This window comes from Taudactylus pleione, unplaced genomic scaffold, assembly GCF_031769625.1.
Source record: "Taudactylus pleione unplaced genomic scaffold, aTauple2 ptg000309l, whole genome shotgun sequence".
In the NCBI taxonomy this organism is placed as follows: Eukaryota; Metazoa; Chordata; class Amphibia; order Anura; family Myobatrachidae; genus Taudactylus; species Taudactylus pleione.
In genome coordinates, this window is record NW_028284710.1 from 8,951,876 (window position 1) to 8,974,881 (window position 23,006).

At 45.5% G+C, this 23,006-nt stretch overlaps 1 protein-coding gene across 1 annotated transcript in view; it reads left to right on the forward strand.

Annotated features, from left to right (window-relative positions):
* Positions 1 to 23,006, forward strand: part of LOC148511403 (sodium/hydrogen exchanger 3-like) — a 184,073-nt gene that overhangs the window by 157,073 nt on the left and 3,994 nt on the right. Inside the window, exons 13-14 of the mRNA XM_088442279.1 lie at positions 16,564 to 16,624; positions 17,245 to 17,355. Of these exons, the coding sequence (XP_088298405.1) occupies positions 16,564 to 16,624; positions 17,245 to 17,355 (172 nt within the window). The remainder of the gene's footprint in view (positions 1 to 16,563; positions 16,625 to 17,244; positions 17,356 to 23,006) is intronic.

Below are 23,006 nucleotides of genomic sequence, written 5' to 3' on the forward strand. Positions count from 1 at the left end.
CCCTCCAGCCCTTTCCCCACTGTGCCCTCCACCTACTCTACAGTAAGCTTAATAGATTATACTATATAATTATACTCATGATCCCATTTTAATGTATATATCTCTATTGTTTTTTTTTTTTATATATATATATATATATATATATATATATAAAACAGCTTCTTAAAGGGGGTAAGGTGCAATCAGGGAGATTGCTATACTCTTCAGGGAGACAGGGAGATTACTACTATTTCAGGGAGTCTCCCTGACAATGAGGGAGAGTTGGCAAGTATGCTCTAAACGCCATAACGCAACTAGCAGGGCGCTACATGGGTACTGTATGGAGCACCGTACACCACTTTCTTGAGCACACAGTGCATCAGCTGTACAGTGGCATAAAGTAGCAAAGAAATGCCAGGTGGTATGAAGCTGTGGACAATGTATTAAGTTCAGTTGGCTTTGATAGAAATACTGAACTTCAATTGCTCAGTCTATATGCTGGGAGTGTATCTTTTTGGTCAACATAGATACAAAGTATAAATGACAGAACTCACACACCACCAAGTGATTTATTTTTTAATCCTGCAGTGATTAAGATTTAAAAAAAAAAATAATAATTGTTCTTTTCCAGGTTTCGAACCCGGGACAAGCACTGTTGCAAGGCCCTCGCCAAACCACAAGCCCACACATGCCAGCCTTATCAACAGCTGCACCTGTCATGTACATGATGTGACATCTGCGAATTACCACAGGCAATATGTACAATGTAAATAGCGGGCTCATCCTTGTGCACTCCTTTCAAAATATTATACTAGTACATATATACACAGTACCCCACCATTAGAGGATAATTCATCCCGTCTCATTGAAAGCTGTGCATGCGTCTCTTTAATGTACAGTATCAGTTATACCGTCATAAGAACACGCAAATTACACTACTGTACAGCTATGTATGTGTACTGATTTGTGTCCTGTTCAAAGAGCTTGGCATGATATTAAAAAGCGAACATGCAATATTCAAATACAGTGAGTGAATGTGATATCCATCCAATTTAACAGTATGGTATTCAGTAGTACAAATTACATCAGTAGAGCACTCGCCACCCAGCGGTTAAGCAGTGTATTACATGCCGTAGCATATCTTTTGTTGTAGAATACCAAGGCACGCCAAAGTACAGCCATTACGTAACGTTCCATGGTGCGACACAGAAACCTGAACGGCGCGCTATGAGCAATAAACCAGCTGGGCCCATCTGTACCACGCAAGACAGCAGAAACATCGGTAACATCGAGAACCATCGAACACATTAGCATATTAATGGTTGACCACTTCCTGCGTGCAACTAGACCTCAGGCTACGGCCGCCACCACAAGGGCTTAATTATGCATGCCCCTAAACCCCGTCCAAACACACAGGCACGCCTGCGATTGCCCGTCCACCCCCACAAAATGGCACTTCCTGTCAATCACTTTTCTCTGGGTCTGTGTTGCCGCTGCACATGCAGTACCCATCACAATAGCTAGTTCGCGCAAGTGCACTGCGATGCATTAGCATGCGCAATGCTAGAGCATCGGCCGAGTGCGTGTGTTCTCTCCTGTGCATTCCTTGCTGAATCAGGGCCTGTGCTCTTAAGAAAAATTGTGAGTGATCCCACTCCCTTGGCTGAGAAGCAACCCCACACATGAATGGTCACAGGATGCTTTACTGTTGGCATGACACAGGACTGATGGTAGCGCTCACCTTTCCTTCTCCGGACAAGCGTTTTCAACAAATGCCCCAAACAATCTGAAAGGGGATTCATCAGAGAAAATAAGATTACCCCAGTCCTCAGCAGTCCAATCCCTGTACCTTTTGCAGAATATCAGTCTGTCCCTGATGTTTTCCTAGAGAGAAGTGTCTTCTTTGCTGCCCTTCTTGACACCAGGCCATCCTCCAAAAGTCTTCGCCTCACTGTGAGTGAAGATAAACTTAGTCTTGCCTGCTGCCAATCCTGAGCAAGATCTACACTGGTGGTACCCCGATCCTGCTGCTGACTCAACTTTAGGAGATGGTCCTGGCGCTTGCTGGACATTCTTTGGTGACCTGAAGCCTTCTTTACAACTATTGAACCTTTCTCCTTGAAAATCTTGATAATCCGATAAATGGTTGATTTAGGTGCAATCTTACTAGCAGCAATATCCTTGCCTGTGAAGCCCTTTTTGTGCAAAGCAATGATGATTGCACGTGTTTCCTTGCAGGAAACCATGGTTAACAGAGGAAGAACAATGATTTCAAGCTCCACCCTCCTTTAAAATCTTCCAGTCTGTTATTCTAACTCAATCAGCATGACAGAGTGATCTACAGCCTTGTCTTTGTCCACACTCTCACCTGTGTTAACGAGAGAATCACTGACATGATGTCAGCTGGTCCTTTTGTGGCAGGGCTGAAATGCAGTGGAAATGTTGTTTTGGGGATTAAGTTCATGGTCATGGCAAAGAGGGACTTTGCAATTAATTGCAATTCATACGAATACTCTTTATGACATTCTGGAGTATATGCAGATAGCCATCATAAAAACTGAAGCTGCAGACTTTGTGAAAACCAATACTTGTGTCGTTCTCAAAACTTTTGGCCATGGCTGTACAGTATTTTTATAAATGCTAATGACATAGTTATATGTTTATTTTACTTTTCCCTTTACTTATTATAGTATCCAATATGTGGATATATCCTTCTCCCTTTGGGGACACTGTGATATTAATCAGCCTTATCTTGGATTGCACTATTATCTGCATTATTCATCTGTACTCGTATCAGTCATTTGGAGTTATTATCCCAGGCTGACAGTAAATACAGAGCTTGCTTTTACATGGTGATGTAGCATGCACATGGTCAATGCTTTCTTAACAAGTCATGCTCTGTACTGTACCTGTCTGATTATTTCAGCATGTTTGCATATTAGAAAATGTGCAGATTTTACCATTATAATGCAATGTTGATTATGTATGATGAATTCTGAAATAGTCATGCTACTGAATAATATGTGCTACATCTGGAAAGTGCACTTTGTCTATGACTTTGGCTAAATCAGCACACTTCTTTATATGTGTTAAGTATATGAGAGTAGTGATTCATCAAATTTGTATGCTAATATTTAATAATATACAGTCAGGTGCATAAATATTGGGACATTGACAGAATTTTAATATTTTGGCCTCTATTCACCACCACAATGGCTTTGAAATGAAACAAACAAGATGTGCTTTAACTGCAGACTTTCAGATTTAATTTGAGGGTAATTACATCCAAATCAGGTGAACGGTGTAGGAATTACAACGGTTTCTATATGTGCCTCCCACTTTTTAAGGGGCCAAAGTAATGGGACTATCAGCTCAAAAGCTATTTCATGGACAGGTGTGGGCCATTCCCTCGTTATTTCATTATCAATTAAGCAGGTAAAAGGTCTCGAGTGATTCTAGGTGTGACATTTGCATTTGGAATCAGTTGCTGTTGACTCTCAATATGAGATCCAAAGAGCTGTCACTATCAGTGAAGCAAGCCATCATTAGGCTGAAAAATAAAAAAAAAACCATCAGAGAGAGAGCAAAAACATTAGGTGTGGCCAAATCAACTATTTGGAACATTCTTAAAAAGAAAGAATGCACCGGAGAGCTCAGCAACACCAAAAGACCCGGAAGACCACGGAAAACAACTGTGGTGGATGACAAAATAATTATTTCCCTGGTGAAGAAAAACCCCTTCACAACAGTTGGCCAAATCAAGAACACTCTCTAGGAGGTAGGTGTATATGTGTCAAAGTCAATTATCAAGAGAAGACTTCACAAGAGTGAATATAGAGGGTTCACCACAAGATGTAAACCATTGGTGAGCCTCAAAAACAGGAAGACCAGAAGAGAGTTTGCCAAACAACATCTAAAAAACCCATTACAGTTTTGGAACAACATCCTATGGACAGATGAGACAAAGATCAACTTGTACCAGAGTGATGGGAAGAGAAGAGTATGGAGAAGGAAAGGAACTGCTCATGATCCAAAACATACCACCTCATCAGTGAAGCATGGTGGTGGTAGTGTAATGGCATGGGCATGTATGGCTACCAATGGAACTGGTTCCCTTGTATTTATTGATGATGTGACTGCTAATAAAAGCAGCAGAATGAATTCTGAAGTGTTTCGGGCAATATTATATGCTCATACTCAGTCAAATGCTTCAGAACTCATTGGATGGCGCTTCACAGTGCAGATGGACAATGAACCGAAGCATACTGCAAAAGTAACCAAAGAGTTTTTAAGGCTAAAAAGTGGAATGTTATGCAATGGCCAAGTCAATCCCCTGACCTGAATCCGATTTGAGCATGCATTTCACTTGATGAAGACAAAACTGAAGGGAAAATGCCCCAAGAACAAGCAAGAACTGAAGACATTTGCAGTAGAGGCCTGGCAGAGCATCACCAGGGATGAAACCCAGCATCTGGTGATGTCTATGCGTTCCAGACTTCAGGCTGTAATTGCCTGCAAAGGATTTGCAACAAAGTATTAAAAAGTGTAAGTTAGATTTAGGATTGTTTAATTTGTCCCATTACTTTTGGCCCCTTAAAAAGTGGGAGGCACATATAGAAACCGTTGTAATTCCTACACCGTTCACCTGATTTGGATGTAATTACCCTCAAATTAAATCTGAAAGTCTACAGTTAAAGCACATCTTGTTTGTTTCATTTCAAAGCCATTGTGGTGGTGAATAGAGGCCAAACTATGAAAATTCTGTCAATGTCCCAATATTTATGCACCTGACTGTATATCAAACATATATCAGCTTTTCCAACCTAAGCAATTTCTACTCTGTGTATCTTTTTTAGATTGTTATACTCATGCATATTACATTGTTTTTTATTTTGTTGTTTGTTTGGGTGTGTAATTTTAGATTTAGCAATAAAAGCTAAAGGCGGGTATCCACTTATAGATATACAAACGAGAGCACGATTACAACATTGCAATCATTCAGTCCAGGCACATCCCTCATCCCCGCACATGCTGAACCTGACGAGATCGTCAGGTTGACCAGCATGTACGGGCGATGTCGGATGTCGGAAGCGACCAGCGGGCACGGGCATCGCTGGTCGCTTCCAACCAAAACATGCCCGATGGATGCGCGATTTGCAAGTGATTGCACGATAATGACATCGTTATCGTGCAATCGCTTGGTTAAATTGCTAAGTGGATACCCCCCCTTAAGTTTTAGTTAAAACTACACGAGTGCCCCTAAAAAAGAGTTTTCTTTTCTCTGACTATAGTTCTAGTTTTATGTGAAATCAGAACTTTCCCTATTCCCCAAATTTTGTTTTGGAACAGGGTTCATTTAATTTCTAACCTTCATTGACATGACTGTTGTCCTGACTCTATTGGTGTGTAACTAATGAGCTAAGAGCCTGAATCATATATGTACGCAATGCCGATTTTTACACAGTTGAGCAATCATCGGCTGACTGCGCGTTCATCTTAGCTGCAATGCACACACACGGTAATTGAATTGCAATCACATGTTATTACGGTTGTAGTGAAGATTTTTTCGCAAGTGTTTCACAGACAGGGGACATTTTGCATGCAGAAACAGGGAGTGGAGGCAAAAACTCGACCATGTCATGACTGTATTTGGGGCATGTATCTGCCTACATCTGCTATCCCATATGCAGAAAATATTGCACAGAGGGTCTCAGTTCCTATAGCAATAGGATTACTCAGATGGTCGATTATGGAAGGATCTGCAACCACCAATGAGTGTTTTTACTAGGGGTGTGCACCGGCCACTTTTCGTGTTTTGTGTTTTGGTTTTGGATCTGGATCTTTCTTCGTGTTTTGGATCTGGATTGGTTTTGCCAAAACCACCCTTCCGTGTTTTGGGTTCTGGGTTTTGTGTTTTGGATCTGTATTTTTTTGAAAAAAAGCATAAAAACAGCTAAAATCACAGAATTTGTAGGTTTTTCTGCTCCTATGCTATTATTAACCTCAATAGCCTTAATTTCCACTCATTTCCAGTCTATTCTGAACACCTCACACCTCACAATAGTGTTTTTATGTCCAAAAGGTTGCACCGAGGTAGCTGGATGACTATGCTATGCGACACGAGTGGGCGGCACAAACACGTGACCCATCTAGGCGTGATACTGCAGTGGCAGACAGGATGGCAGTTTGAAAAACTAGGCCCCAAACTGTACATAATGCAAAGAAAAAAAAGAGGTGCAAGATGGAATTGTCCTTGGGCCCTCCCACCCACCCTTATGTTGTATAAACAGGACATGCACACTTTAACAAACCAATCATTTCAGCGCCAGGGTCTGCCACACAACTGTGGCTGAAATTATTGGTTCGTTTGGGCCCCCACAAAACAAGCTGGCAATTAATGTGTCCCTGCACAAACTGGCTCTACGGAGGCAAGATGTCATCCTCATCCTCCTCATCCACCGATTCCTCACCCTCTTCAGTGTGTACATCCTCATCCTCACAAAGTATTAACTCATCCCCACTTGAATCCACCACCACAGGTCCCTCTGTACGTTCTGGAGGCTGGTCTCCCTGGAAGAGTTGATAATTCATTTTGATGAACATCATCTTCTCCACATTCTGTGGAATCAACCTCCTACGCCTTTCGCTGACAAAGTTCCCGGCTGCACTAAACACTCTTTCGGAGTACACACTGGAGGGGGGGCAACTCAGGTAAAATAGAGCCAGTTTGTACAGGGGCCTCCAAATTGCCTCTTTTTCCTGCCAGTACAGGTATGGACTGTCTGACATGCCTACTTGGATGCTGTCACCGATGTAATCCTCCACCATTCTGTCAATGGTGACAGTATCATATGCAGTGACAGTAGACATGTCAGAAATTGTTGCCAGGTCCTTCAGTCCGGACCAGATGTCCAAACTTGGTCCTGCCTGCCCTGCATCACCGCCAGCGGGTTGCTTAGGATACCTAAGTTTTTTCCTGGCAGCCCCAGTTGCGAGAGAAAATGAAGAAGGAGCTGTTGACGTGTCACATTCCGCTTCAGCTGACAGTGTGTTCACCAGCAGGTCTTTGCACCTCTGCAGGCTTGTGTCAGCCGGAAAGAGAGACACCACATAGGCTTTAAACCTAGGATCGAGCACGGTGGCCAAAATGTAGTGGTCTGATTTCAACAGATTGACCACCCTGGAATCCTGGCAAAGCGAATGAAGGGCTTCATCCACAAGTCCCACATGCCGAGCGGAATCGCTCCGTCTTAGCTCCTCCTTCACTTTCTCCAGCTGCTTCTGCAAAAGCCTGATGAGGGGAATGACCTGACTCAAGCTGGCAGTGTCTGAACTGACTTCACGTGTGGCAAGTTCGAAGGGCTGGAGAACCTTGCACAACACGGAAATCATTCTCCACTGCGCTTGAGTCAGGTGCATACCCCCTCCTTTGCCTATGTCATAGGTGGATGTATAGGCTTGAATGGCCTTTTGCTGCTCCTCCATCCTCTGAAGCATATAGAGGGTTGAGTTCCACCGCGTCACAACCTCTTGCTTCAGGTGATGGCGGGGCCGGTTCAAGAGTGTTTGCTGGCGCTCCAGTCTTCGGCACGCAGTCGCTGAATGGCGAAAGTGGCCTGAAATTTTTCGGGCCACCCAAAGCGTCTCCTGCACGCCCCTGTCGCTTTTCAGAAAATTCTGCACCACCAAGTTTATTGTGTGAGCAAAACATGGGACGTGCTGGAATTTGCCCAGATGTAATGCCCGCACAATATTGGTGGCGTTGTCAGATATCACAAATCCCCAGGAGAGTCTATGTGGGGTAAGCCACTGGGCGATGATTTCCCTCAGTTTCTCTAAGAGGTTGTCGGCGGTGTGCCTCTTACTGAAACTGGTGATACACAGCGTAGCCTGCCTTGGAACGAGCTGGCGTTTCTGAGATGCTGCGACTGGTGACGCTGCTGCTGTTGCTGCGTAAGGTGATACATCTACCCAGTGGGCTGTCACAGTCATAAAGTCCTTAGTCTGCCCTGTTCCACTTGTCCACATGTCCGTGGTTAAGTGGACATTGTGTACAATGGCATTTTTCAGGACACTGAGGACACTTTTTGTGACGTTTCTGTACAGTCTCGGTATCGCCTGCCTAGTGAAGTGGAATCTAGACGGGATTTGGAACCGGGGACACACTACCTCCAGCAATTGTCTAAATCCCACTGCACTAATGGCGGATACCGGACGCACGTCTAACACCAACATAGCAGTCAAGGCCTCAGTTATACGTTTTGCTTCAGGATGACTGCTGTCATACTTCATCCTCCTCGCTAAGGACTGTTGGAGGGTCAATTGTTTAGTAAAAGTAGTGGTGTTCCTACTTCCTCTCTGGGATGATGAACGACTCCCAGCAGGAGCAACAGCAGCAGCGGCAGCAGGAGGCGTAGCAATGCAGGATCCTCCGGAGGAATCCCGGATAGGAGAGTCAGTCATGCCAGTGACATGGCCTGCAGGACTACTTCCGATCCTGACTAAGGAGGAAATTGACGAGGAGGGAGTTGACGGTGTGGTTTGCAGGCGCTTGGATACAACAGGACAACGGGATTTAGGTGTCCCTGAACTGCTTACGGTCTTAGCCAAAGTTTCTGAACTTGACAGTAACTTATTATGAACGCGCTGCAGGTGCCTTATAAGGGAGGATGTTCCTAGGTGGTTAACGTCCCTACCCCTACTTATTCCACCTTTACATAAGGTACATATGGCAAGACAGTTGTTGTCCGGATTTGGATAGAAATATTGCCAGACCAAAGAGGTGGAATGTTTGGTCTTCTGCCCAGGCATGACAGTGATGGGCTTTCTCATCCCACGGACAACAACTGTCTCCCCCGGAGCCTGATTTAAACAAACCACATCACCATCAGAATCCTCCTCGCCAACTTCCTCCTCAGCGCCAGCTACACCAGTATCCTCATCCTGTTGTACTTCAACAGTGACATCTTCAATTTGCATATCAGCAAGTGGACTGTGTGTGCTCCTTTCAGCACTTGCAGGGGGCGTGCAAATGGTGGAAAGAGCCACCTCTTCCCGTCCAGTGCTGGGAAGGTCAGGCATCGCAACCACCACCACACTTGGACTCTCCTTGGGGATTTGTGATATCTTCTTAGAAAGCACAGTTCTTCGCTGTGCTTTTGCCAGCTTAACTCTTTTGATTTTTTTAGTGGGAGGAGGGCTTCCATCGTCATGTGAAGCTGAACCACTAGTCATGAACATACTAGGGATCGACCTTAGCCGTTCCTTGCCACTCCGTGTCGTAAATGGCATATTGGCAAGTTTACGTTTCTCTTCAGCTGATTTAAATGTTTTTTTCAAGGTCATTTTCCTGAACTTTGTCATTTGGGATTGTATGTGCCCTCTATTATGACATTGGGCATCGGCCTTGGCAGACGACGTTGATGGCATGTTATCGTCTATGTCATGACTAGTGGCAGCAGCTTCAGCACTAGGAGGAAGTGGTTCTTGATCTTTCTCTATTTTATTTTTATCGGAGAAAGTTTGGTCCTCCATTTATGTTATATCGATTTGATATATACGTGCGGCTAAACACAGAAAATATTTTTTTATTTTTGCTGGAGAGTAGTGCACTTTGTGGGTTACACCAGTCTTTAAGAAATGAGCCAGCCGGCTCTTTACTTATGGGACACAGGCGCACGCTTGGCACTGCTCCTTTGTTGATGCACGTGCGGCTACTGCGCACACAATTCACAAACACAGAAAATAATTTTTTTTTTGGTTTGTACTGGAGTGTACTTTCGGGGGTTACAGCACCCTTTAACGGTCAAGCCAGCCGGCCCTTTACTTATGACACAGGCGCACGCTTGGCACTACTTTGTTGATGCACGTGCGGCTACTGCGCACACAATTCACAAACACAGAAAATATTTTTTTTTTTGGTTTGAACTGGAGTGTACTTTGGGGGTTACAGCACCCTTTAACGGTCAAGCCAGCCAGCCCTTTACTTATGACACAGGCGCACGCTTGGCACTACTTTGTTGATGCACGTGCGGCTACTGCGCACACAATTCACAAACACAGAAAATAATTTTTTGGGGGGTTTGGACTGGAGTGTACTTTGGGGGTTACAGCACCCTTTAACGGTCAAGCCAGCCGGCCCTTTACTTATGACTAGGGGTGAGCGGGTTCGGATTTCTGAAATCCGAACCCCCCCGAGCCCCCCCGATCCGAGTCCGAGCCTGACTCGGATCTGAAATCGAGGCAAAACGTCATCATCCCGCCTTCCGAGTCTCGCGGGTTTTGGATCCTATATAAGGTACCCGCGTCGGCGCCATTTTCTCACTCGGCTGTGGGCAGTGAAGAGGGAGGGTGGGAGTTAGGGCTGTGTAGTGTAGTGTACTGCTGCTGTTGTCCACTACTTCAAAGTCCATAGGGGCTGGCTGTGTTGTGCTGTGCTGCTGTTGTTAATAGGGGCTGTGTCCACTACTTCAAAGTCCATAGGGGCTGGCTGGACTGTGTTGTGCAGTCAGTTCTCCATAGGGGCTGTGTCCACTCCAAAGTCCTGTGCAGTGTCCCAGTCCTAAAGGGGTGCTGTAGTGTTGTCCAGGGGGTGCTCTGTCCATCAGGGGTGCTCCCCCCAAGTGCTAAAAAAATTATATATTTTCTGTGTTTGTGAATTGTGTGCGCAGTAGCCGCACGTGCATCAACAAAGTAGTGCCAAGCGTGCGCCTGTGTCATAAGTAAAGGGCCGGCTGGCTTGACCGTTAAGGGTGCTGTAACCCCCGAAAGTACACTCCAGTCCAACCCAAAAAAAATATTATTTTCTGTGTTTGTGAACTGTGTGCGCAGTAGCCGCACGTGCATCAACAAAGTAGTGCCAACCGTGCGTCTGTGTCATAAGTAAAGGGCCGGCTGGCTTGACTGTTAAGGGTGCTGTAACCCCCGAAAGTACACTCCAGTCCAAACCAAAAAAAAATTATTTTCTGTGTTTGTGAATTGTGTGCACAGTAGCTGCACGTGTATCAACAAAGTAGTGCCAAGCGTGCGCCTGTGTCATAAGTAAAGGGCCGGCTGGCTTGACCGTTAAGGGTGCTGTAACCCCCGAAAGTACACTCCAGTCCAAACCAAAAAAAAAATTATATATTTTCTGTGTTTGTGAATTGTGTGCGCAGTAGCCGCACGTGCATCAACAAAGTAGTGCCAAGCGTGCGCCTGTGTCATAAGTAAAGGGCCGGCTGGCTTGACCGTTAAGGGTGCTGTAACCCCCGAAAGTACACTCCAGTCCAAACCAAAAAAAAATTATTTTCTGTGTTTGTGAATTGTGTGCGCAGTAGCCGCACGTGCATCAACAAAGTAGTGCCAAGCGTGCGCCTGTTTCATAAGTAAAGGGCCGGCTGTCTTGACCGTTAAAGGGTGCTGTAACCCCCGAAAGTACACTCCAGTCCAAACCAAAAAAAAAATTATATATTTTCTGTGTTTGTGAATTGTGTGCGCAGTAGCCGCACGTGCATCAACAAAGTAGTGCCAAGCGTGCGCCTGTGTCATAAGTAAAGGGCCGGCTGGCTTGACCGTTAAGGGTGCTGTAACCCCCGAAAGTACACTCCAGTCCAATCCAAAAAAAAAATTATTTTCTGTGTTTAGCCGCACGTATATATCAAATCGATATAACATAAATGGAGGACCAAACTTTCTTCGATAAAAATAAAATAGAGAAAGATCAAGAACCACTTCCTCCTAGTGCTGAAGCTGCTGCCACTAGTCATGACATAGACGATAACATGCCATCAACGTCGTCTGCCAAGGCCGATGCCCAATGTCATAGTAGAGGGCACATACAATCCCAAATGGCAAAGTTCAGGAAAATGACCTTGAAAAAGACATTTAAATCAGCTGAAGAGAAACGTAAACTTGCCAATATGCCATTTACGACACGGAGTGGCAAGGAACGGCTAAGGTCGATCCCTAGTATGTTCATGACTAGTGGTTCAGCTTCACATGACGATGGAAGCCCTCCTCCCACTAAAAAAATCAAAAGAGTTATGCTGGCAAAAGCACAGCGAAGAACTGTGCTTTCTAAGAAGATATCACAAATCCCCAAGGAGAGTCCAAGTGTGGTGGTGGTTGCGATGCCTGACCTTCCCAGCACTGGACGGGAAGAGGTGGCTCTTTCCACCATTTGCATGCCCCCTGCAAGTGCTGAAAGGAGCACCCACAGTCCACTTGCTGATATGCACATTGAAGATGTCACTGTTGAAGTACAACAGGATGAGGATACTGGTGTAGCTGGCGCTGAGGAGGAAGTTGGCGAGGAGGATTCTGATGGTGATGTGGTTTGTTTAAATCAGGCTCCGGGGGAGACAGTTGTTGTCCGTGGGATGAAAAAGCCCATCACAGTCATGCCTGGGCAGAAGACCAAACATTCCACCTCTTTGGTCTGGCAATATTTCTATCCAAATCCGGACAACAACTGTCTTGCCATATGTACCATATGTAAAGGTGAAATAAGTAGGGGTAGGGACGTCAACCACCTAGGAACATCCTCCCTTATACGGCACCTGCAGCGCGTTCATAAAAAGTTACTGTCAAGTTCAGAAACTTTGGCTAAGACCGTAAGCAGTCCAGGGACACCTAAATCCCGTTGTCCTGTTGTATCCAAGCGCCTGCAAACCACACCGTCAACTCCCTCCTCGTCAATTTCCTCCTTAGTCAGGATCGGAAGTAGTCCTGCAGGCCATGTCACTGGCATGACTGACTCTCCTATCCGGGATTCCTCCGGAGGATCCTGCATTGCTACGCCTCCTGCTGCCGCTGCTGCTGTTGCTGCTGCTGGGAGTCGTTCATCATCCCAGAGAGGAAGTAGGAACACCACTACTTTTACTAAACAATTGACCCTCCAACAGTCCTTAGCGAGGAGGATGAAGTACGACAGCAGTCATCCTGAAGCAAAACGTATAACTGAGGCCTTGACTGCTATGTTGGTGTTAGACGTGCGTCTGGTATCCGCCATTAGTGCAGTGGGATTTAGACAATTGCTGGAGGTAGTGTGTCCCCGGTTCCAAATCCCGTCTAGATTCCACTTCACTAGGCAGGCGATACCGAGACTGTACAGAAACGTCAGAAAAAGTGTCCTCAGTGTCCTGAAAAATGCCGTTGTACACAATGTCCACTTAACCACGGACATGTGGACAAGTGGAACAGGGCAGACTAAGGACTATATGACTGTGACAGCCCACTGGGTAGATGTATCACCTTACGCAGAAACAGCAGCAGCGTCACCAGTAGCAGCATCTCAGAAATGCCAGCTCGTTCCAAGGTAGGCTACGCTGTGTATCACCGGTTTCAGTAAGAGGCATACCGCCGACAACCTCTTAGAGAAACTGAGGGAAATCATCGCCCAGTGGCTTATCCCACTTAGACTCTCCTGGGGATTTGTGATATCTGACAACGCCACCAATATTGTGCGGGCATTACATCTGGGCAAATTCCAGCACGTCCCATGTTTTGCTCACACAATAAACTTGGTGGTGCAGAATTTTCTGAAAAGCAACAGGGGCGTGCAGGAGACGCTTTGGGTGGCCCGAAAAATTTCGGGCCACTTTCGCCATTCAGCGACTGCTTGCCGAAGACTGGAGCGCCAGCAAACACTCTTGAACCTGCCCCGCCATCACCTGAAGCAAGAGGTTGTGACGCGGTGGAACTAAACCCTCTATATGCTTCAGAGGATGGAGGAGCAGCAAAAGGCCATACAAGCCTATACATCCACCTATGACATAGGCAAAGGAGGAGGTATGCACCTGACTCAAGCGCAGTGGAGAATGATTTCCGTGTTGTGCAAGGTTCTCCAGCCCTTCGAACTTGCCACACGTGAAGTCAGTTCAGACACTGCCAGCTTGAGTCAGGTCATTCCCCTCATCAGGCTTTTGCAGAAGCAGCTGGAGAAAGTGAAGGAGGAGCTAAGACGGAGCGATTCCGCTCGGCATGTGGGACTTGTGGATGAAGCCCTTCATTCGCTTTGCCAGGATTCCAGGGTGGTCAATCTGTTGAAATCAGACCACTACATTTTGGCCACTGTGCTCGATCCTAGGTTTAAAGCCTATGTGGTGTCTCTCTTTCCGGCCGACACAAGCCTGCAGAGGTGCAAAGACCTGCTGGTGAACACACTGTCAGCTGAAGCGGAACGTGACACGTCAATGGCTCCTTCTTCATTTTCTCCCGCAACTGGGGCTGCCAGGAAAAAACTTAGGTATCCTAAGCAACCCGCTGGCGGTGATGCAGGGCAGGCAGGACCAAGTTTGGACATCTGGTCCGGACTGAAGGACCTGGCAACAATTTCTGACATGTCTACTGCCACTGCATATGATACTGTCACCATTGACAGAATGGTGGAGGATTACATCGGTGACAGCATCCAAGTAGGCATGTCAGACAGTCCATACCTGTACTGGCAGGAAAAAGAGGCAATTTGGAGGCCCCTGTACAAACTGGCTCTATTTTACCTGAGTTGCCCCCCCTCCAGTGTGTACTCCGAAAGAGTGTTTAGTGCAGCCGGGAACCTTGTCAGCAAAAGGCGTAGGAGGTTGCTTCCACAGAATGTGGAGAAGATGATGTTCATCAAAATGAATTATCAGCTCTTCCAGGGAGACCAGCCTCCAGAACGTACAGAGGGACCTGTGGTGGTGGATTCAAGTGGGGACGAGTTAATACTTTGTGAGGATGAGGATGTACACACTGAAGAGGGTGAGGAATCGGTGGATGAGGAGGATGAGGATGACATCTTGCCTCCGTAGAGCCAGTTTGTGCAGGGACACATTAATTGCCAGCTTGTTTTGTGGGGGCCCAAACAAACCAATCATTTCAGCCACAGTTGTGTGGCAGACCCTGGCACTGAAATGATTGATTTGTTAAAGTGTGCATGTCCTGTTTATACAACATAAGGGTGGGTGGGAGGGCCCAAGGACAATTCCATCTTGCACCTCTTTTTTTTCTTTGCATTATGTACAGTTTGGGGCCTAGTTTTTCAAATTGCCATCCTGTCTGCCACTGCAGTGTCACTCCTAGATGGGTCACATGTTTGTGCCGCCCACTCGTGTCGCTTAGCATAGTCATCCAGCTACCTCGGTGCAACCTTTTGGACATAAAAACACTATTGTGAGGTGTGAGGTGTTCAGAATAGACTGGAAATGAGTGGAAATTAAGGTTATTGAGGTTAATAATAGCATAGGAGCAGAAAAACCTACAAATTCTGTGATTTTAGCTGTTTTTATGCTTTTTTTCAAAAAAATACAGATCCAAAACACAAAACCCAGAACCCAAAACATGGAAGGGTGGTTTTGGCAAAACCAATCCAGATCCAAAACACGAAGAAAGATCCAAAACCAAAACACAAAACACGAAAAGTGGCCGGTGCACACCCCTACTTATGACACAGGCGCACGCTTGGCACTACTTTGTTGATGCACGTGCGGCTACTGCGCACACAATTCACAAACACAGAAAATTATTTTTTTGGGGGTTTGGACTGGAGTGTACTTTGGGGGTTACAGCACCCTTTAACGGTCAAGCCAGCTGGCCCTTTACTTATGACACAGGCGCACGCTTGGCACTACTTTGTTGATGCACGTGCGGCTACTGCGCACACAATTCACAAACACAGAAAATATATAATTTTTTTAGCACTTGGGGGGAGCACCCCTGATGGACAGAGCACCCCCTGGACAACACTACAGCACCCCTTTAGGACTGGGACACTGCACAGGACTTTGGAGTGGACACAGCCCCTATGGAGAACTGACTGCACAACACAGTCCAGCCAGCCCCTATGGACTTTGAAGTAGTGGACACAACCCCTATTAACAACAGCAGCACAGCACAACACAGCCAGCCCCTATGGACTTTGAAGTAGTGGACAACAGCAGCACTACACTACACTACACAGCCCAGCCAGCCCTAACTCCCACCCTCCCTCTTCACTGTCCACAGCCGAGTGAGAAAATGGCGCTGACGCGGGTACCTTATATAGGTTCCAAAACCCGCGAGACTCGGAAGGCGGGATGATGACGTTTTGCCTCGATTTCAGATCCAAGTCAGGCGGGAAAAGTCGAGCCTGACTTGGATCGGACTCGGATCGGGGGGGCTCGGGGGGGTTCGGATTTCAGAAATCCGAACCCGCTCACCCCTAGTTTTTACACACTTGCTGCATGCATTAGCATATATTTGCAGAGCAGCTGTGTATGGGATCGCAGCTGTGATTGCATTAGCGTAAATATCTGTATCAGGCCCTAAGAGTGGTGCAGCCTTGTCTTATATCATACTCCTTTTACCATTTGTGTTCCTTCCCTTCCTGTTATATTTCAGAAACCCTTATTCTTGTGCATATTGTACTGTTTGTTGAATATTAATGAGATTGACAAAAAAAATCAAGAAAACTATAAAGAGAGTACACTTTTATATTAATGCTGAATACAGTAGTTATATATATATATATATATATATATATATATAAAAATACATATATATATATATATATATATATGTGTGTGTGTGTGTGTTCTAGAATTTCTTTTAGCAGTTACTTACATATTCATGTATGTGTCTGTTTTGCAGAAAGACAGCAGTATGCATATGCTACAGAATGGAAGCATTCCATATGAAAACAAGGAGCATGGTGAACTCATATAAGATAATTTTGTTTTGTATGCAAAAGCAAATTTTCTATATATTTGGAGTGTAATGTCCATTCTTAGATCTATTGATGCAATGTCCATTGCAGCTGTTGTGCTGTTATTAAGAAGTTCTTGGGTCAGTTGTTTAAAACGTTGTTAGCTTGTGACCTCTACCTTTAGTTGGCATCTCCATTTTAAAGTAAGTTTGGAAATAAAGCTCAAAAATAACAAAAAAAACAGCATTATCAGGATTTCTAAGTGCCTTTTCCCTCATGTAACAAATCTTTGAACATAAAAAAACCCAAGTATAATAAAGTTTCTATGCCATTCACACTTATTATTATTGCAAGCCATAAATGATGCTAAACTGAGAGGTACTTTAAGAGAAACATGGCAAAGTTTACTTTTAATGAAAGGATTGGCTATAAAGTTGTTGGAGGTTGACTTTTAATGTAACATTACACAATTCACAGTGCACCTCTTCAGAGCTTTTCCTCCTCTCTGCACACTTAGGTGCATGTCTAGTTTGCGGAAGGATCTCCCAAGTGCATAGAGCTTTACCTATCTATATCTTGGTTTTAAGGACATAGTTTAGTTAATTTTTTGCTTTGTGCTTATACAGAAATGGATATAGAGCCAGAAGATGCTATGGAATATGACCCTCAGCTTGATGGAAGCATTACCTTTTTAACATCTTTGACAGAACACAAAGGAATGACAGACTCAGCATTTGGTAATGCCAAAATGTCAAAATATAATAAATGACATGATAACACACATTTATTTTTCTTTTAATTGTTTTATTGCATTTGCCATGTTTTATCTTGTGTAGTACTTTTTGATAAGGGAAATATGTGCTTAACATTTATGTCCATAGTTGTAAATAAATTTATGTTGTAACTACATTTTAGTCACATCAGTTAACACTAACAGCATACAGTATCTACATTGACAAAATATAAAAAAGGGAGGTTTTATTGTATTACAGACCAAGATTATGTAGGTATGTAACTAATGCTTGGCAGGAACACATCATTAGCAGCAGTGACATTTGGATTCATATCAGAGGTTTTGTGGCCCCAATATAACCCTAATTATCATTATTAGTCTAATTGAATTTGGACATTTTGTTATCAGTAGATGACACCTATTGTTGTTTGTGTGTTATCATATCCTGAAAGCACTAACAGTCCCAATCCAGATAACATCCATCCTATTCACCTGTTTGCCCCTTGCTGCTTGTCTAGCCAAATGAAACACTGATAATCAAGTTTTTTTGTTTTCTCATTATCCAGTTAAAATAAATTGTTCTGCCCAGTGTCTCCAAGGTTTTGCTAATTGAGCAGAGTTCCTCTTCATAGAGATGATATCCAAATGTATATTAATGACTATCAATTTATTTATTTATATTTAAACGCAGGTTTATTGTACAGACTGATGCCTCTAACTACGGTCTTGGAGCTGTCCTCAGTCAAGTAGATGGGCAGGGAAATGAGCACCCAGTCCTCTACCTGAGTAGGAAACTGCTCCCCCGTGAGGTGGCATATGCCACGATTGAAAAAGAATGCTTAGCTATTGTGTGGGCATTGCAAAAGCTGCAGCCGTACCTCTATGGGAGAGACTTCACGGTAATCACTGACCATAACCCTCTCAGCTGGTTGAATAAGATTTCCGGGAGTAACGGCAAATTGCTGAGATGGGGTCTCCTGCTACATTTACCATCCAACACAAAAAAGGGGCAGAGCACGGGAATGCAGATGGACTCTCCCGACAAGGCGACGAGGTAGAAACCATGGCACAAGGAGGTAGGTGATGGATGATCGCCATCTCCCTGTGCCATTTTAAGGAGGGAGTTGTGACCATCGCCATAGGTTACGGTGATTCATCAAAGCCCCATGTCACGACTTTATGTATTTTTGTATGCTCTGGATAAAGTGTGTGTGTGTTATCATAATTCTATGTTTCAGGAATGGCTAGAATGTTTGGACAGAATGTCAAAGCTGGATTGCATTAGCTAATCAGGACAAAAGGGTTAAGTGACACCTGGCCTTTGAAGATAAAGCTTCCTGAATGTAATGTTTGCTCCCACACTAGGGGGCCATGATGTACACAGTCACACTGGCTGCTAGAGGGATCATTTGTAACATCTTATGCTAGCAGTCTTCCTATCATAAAATACCCTAAAGGTCCAGGGAGGTATATTAGTGTCAGGTCTTGTAGTTGTGCTAATTTGCATCTACACAGGCCCTGGGAGAACAAAGACCAGTATCTTTGAGCCTGAAAAGGGTGGGGGCTGCTGGGGTAGACCAAGTCATGGAACTATAAGGCTCAGCAGTCCACACTGCTAGTTGTTCACTTCCAGGAAGTAGCTGAGAGCTAAGGAGTGCTCCCCATGTCAGTCTATGGTGATCTCCCTCCACACAGATTCTTTAAGATCTCAGCGTAAGATATCTTAGGATTCTGATACTTTATAATTTTCTTTTGTCTGAATCAATCTGTGCATTTATTACTGTATGTCTTATTTAATTACCTATTTTTCTTGTAATTTAACCCTGGAGATATTTCTCAATAAATCCTAAAACTTTATCAGCGTTATCTCTGTGCTCTAATGAATTTACATGCCTGGAGAGGCCCATGCTATATTTGTGTATAACTGTGAGTTTAAGTGAGATTTAAGTGTCTGGTGAATGTAAGAGCACTATTTTAATATTCTTCGTGGTGGCAGTTTAGGTAAAACCCACGTCACCACCACCTAGCTACGTCAGGTTGGCGTATCCGAGCGCAGGCTGGGCTTGGTGTTGTGACAAACTGGTGGCAAGTGGTGGGATATGATATTTTTGTTTTTATCATAAGAGCTTAAGTGAATTAGCGGTGTGTGTCTCTCAGAAAGTCAGCACCCTAATCCGCGAGAGAGTATGCTCAGGGTTAAAATTTTAAAAAGAAATTGGGCCTGATTCAGACCCACTCGCGAGCGGCTGTCCGCTCGCAAGTGGGTCGATGTTGCGCATGCGTGAGACGCGACGAGCGAAGGACTTTCCTTCGCTCGTTGTGTCTGATCAAAGGGGGCGTGCTGTCGATGTTGATTGACAGCACGCCCCCTTTGGTGGGCGTGCCTCCCAGATGGGGGTGTTCCCTAGGGAACGCCTACCATCAGAAGCCGGCCCCGCTGACATCACTAGTGATGTCAGTGGGAGTGATTTTGGCTCTGATAGAGCCAAAATCACTCTGGGCCTTGCGGTTGAGAAACTCAACCGCAGGCTTCGGCTCGCAGTGGCGATGGTCGCGATGGTCAAGACCATCGTGACCATCAACCTGCACGCTCGTATAGGCTGTGGGTGGTGACCCACAGCTATACGAGCGTCCAGGAGGACGCTCCATAATTATGGAGGTGGGCCCTGATTCAGAGCGAGCGCTCTGGTCAGAGTGTCTGGCTCTGAATCAGGGCCATACTGTGTACAGTTGATCTCTGTTTCCTTCCCTCTCTCTTGTATTTCTTTTTCTATCTTTTTCTGTGGCAAAATGTTTGAGGTCCAGAATGACCATGGAGTACCAGCAGTTAAAAAGGGTCATGTGTATGCAGAGGAACATTGCCTGGACTGGCCAGAGCAGATATTGACTGGTCCAAGCACTCAAGGAGGCTGATCAGAACCTTGCTGCTGAATGGAGCCAGACAATGGACAACCGTACTACAGAAGCTCAGTCTGTACTGGACCTTACAACAGATGCCTAGTGGGGATCGAACACTTCTGCTGGGTCAAGTGAGTCTGCCCTAGAGAATTACCTTCAAACTGCTGTCAGGCATATGAAGGACGTGGACCCTGCAACAACTCTGCAGTTGGTGCAGCAGTACCAAGCGGTGGCTGACAGAGAAGCTGTAGCTACTGAGCATAGAGCCAACCGAGAAGCTGAAGCTGCAGAGTGCCAGGCCGCACATGAGTTCCAGCTGGAGCTGGCCAGACTCCGAGGACAGAACACCACCTGTGACCATGGTAGGAAAAAGCCCCAGCACGACCAGTTCCCTGTGTTGGAGAAAGACGGCGACCTCGATACATTCCTGAGGGGATTTGAAAGGACTTGCCGACAGTTTGTGCTGGAACCTAGCAAATGGGCGAGCTATTTAACACCGGGACTGAGAGGGAAAGCGCTGGAGGCATTTGCTGACCTTCCTCCAGAGCTGGATGGCGATTACCACGCCTTTAAGGAGGCACTGCTAAAGTGATTTAACCTCAACCCAGAAGCTTATCAGCAGAAATTCAGAGACTCAAAGCACAGTTCCTCTGACACATATACGGGACAGTTAGTGTACTTGTCAACCATGATGCATCAGTGGATTGACAGATTGAAAGTGATGGACTTTGATAATCTGAAAGATCTCATCCTGCAGGAGCAGTTCCTCACACTGTGCCCCATGGAGGTGAAAGAATGGGTTATGGACCGTGACCTTAAGTCATCACAAGAACTGCCAGCCTGGCTGACAAGTACATCACGACCAGGGCTCCGGCAGCAAAGAAGTCGTTTGGGATGTCCGGGCAGTCAGCCTGGAAGGAGAGGAGTGCTGGACGGGTCCCCACACTTGCCCCTTCAACAAAACCAGCTGTGGCTGCACCTCTTGGGGGGGGGTGGCGGGTAAACCTGTTTTGGGCGATGCCCACAGGTGTTTTAATTGCAACCGGGTGGGTCACATCAGTGCCAATTGTCCCTCCAAGAAGAAATCAACATCCCTTCCTGTGGGAGGCACAGAAGGGAAGTCTGTGCCAACTATCCTGTATGCTGGGGGACCCCAGGAGTGACCATGGGACAATCTGCAAGCAGTACAAGTCTAGGTAATCATTGGCATGTGTGACTCCAGGGCCGATGTGACTTTGATACACCCTGATTTGGAGCGGCCCAAGAACATTTTACTGGGGAAAACAATGGCTGTGCAGGGGGCGGGCGGTGTATACTCTGCGGTACCCCTAGCCTGGGTTTATTTAGACTGGGGGGCAGGTTGTGGAATCCATGATGTTGGGGTTCTTGCGGACCTGCCCACCATGGTCTTATTGGGGACAGATCTGAGGATGATGTCTGCTACATATGTGACTGACCAAAATGTGGCCCCTGATGTAAAATTGCCTGTCAATAATTTTTCTCCCCAGCTAACAAGAATACTTATATGTACTAAAGAGTCAATATGTACTGAGAATAATTTTGCTACTGCAGGGAATAACACATTTCAACTTTGCAGGACGGAGACTGAAATGTGTGATTATGCATGTTCTAGCATAGAACCAAGTACTGTACCATTAGCTAATGATTTTACGATTGTTGTCGCAGTGACTAAGTGCAGTGCTGCACAAAGGCAAGGAGAGTGTGTTTTAACCCCCACAGATGTAGAGGCACCAACACTGAAAGAGTGTGTCTCTTTAACCTCTGCAAGTGTGGAGGACAGTTTACTGGATGGCAATCCCCCTTCCCCCTCCCCTTCTCTCCTGTGAGAGCAGAGGAGGGGGGCAGCCTCCCAGTCCACTGCCCTCCACTGACCAGAATGTGTTTAAAATATGCCTTCACACAAACTCAACTCTGGAGTCTGTAAGGGCTCAGGCTAATCAGATGTATACAGAAGGTGACTCAAATAGGATATTTTGGCAAAATGGGTTTTTGTATAGAGAGCACAATGTCAGCACTGAGCATGCCAATGTAATTATTGAAAAGCAATTGATTGTGCCAGAGTCGTACAGGGGCGGTTTATTGAAGGTGGTTCACAAGATTCCCCTGGCTGGACATTTGGGTGTGTCCAGAACCAAGGCCCGGCTAAGACACAATTTTTATTGGCCTGGCATGATGACAGACAAGGCTAACTACTGTCGTTCCTGTCATGCATGCCAGGTGGTAGGAAAGTTGGGCGATGTAAAAAGGGCACCCTTAATACCCTTGCCAGTTGTCTCAGAACCCTTTGAGCGGGTTGCTGTAGACATTGTTGGGCCCCTAGCTATTCCCAGTAGGGAATGAATATATTTTGGCGGTGGTAGATTATGCCACACGGTATTCGAAAGCAGTGGCTCTGTCATCCATCCGGGCAGATAAGGTTGCTGATGCCTTTATTTCCATATTTTCCAGGGTGGGGTTCCCAAAAAAGATGTTAACGGACCAAGGTACCCAGTTCATGTCAAACCTTATGCAGAGCCTCTGTAAAAAGATGCATGTGGATCACCTCATTACGACCCCATACCACCCCCAGGACAAATGGACTTGTGAAGAGACTTAATAGTACCCTAAAACAAATGTTGCAGACCTTTGTGGAGTCCCAGGGAAGAGACTGGGAGAGGTTCCTACCGCACCTCCTTTTTGCATTCCATGAGTGCCGCAGGAATCACCTGGTTTCTCACCCTTTGACTTCCTATATGG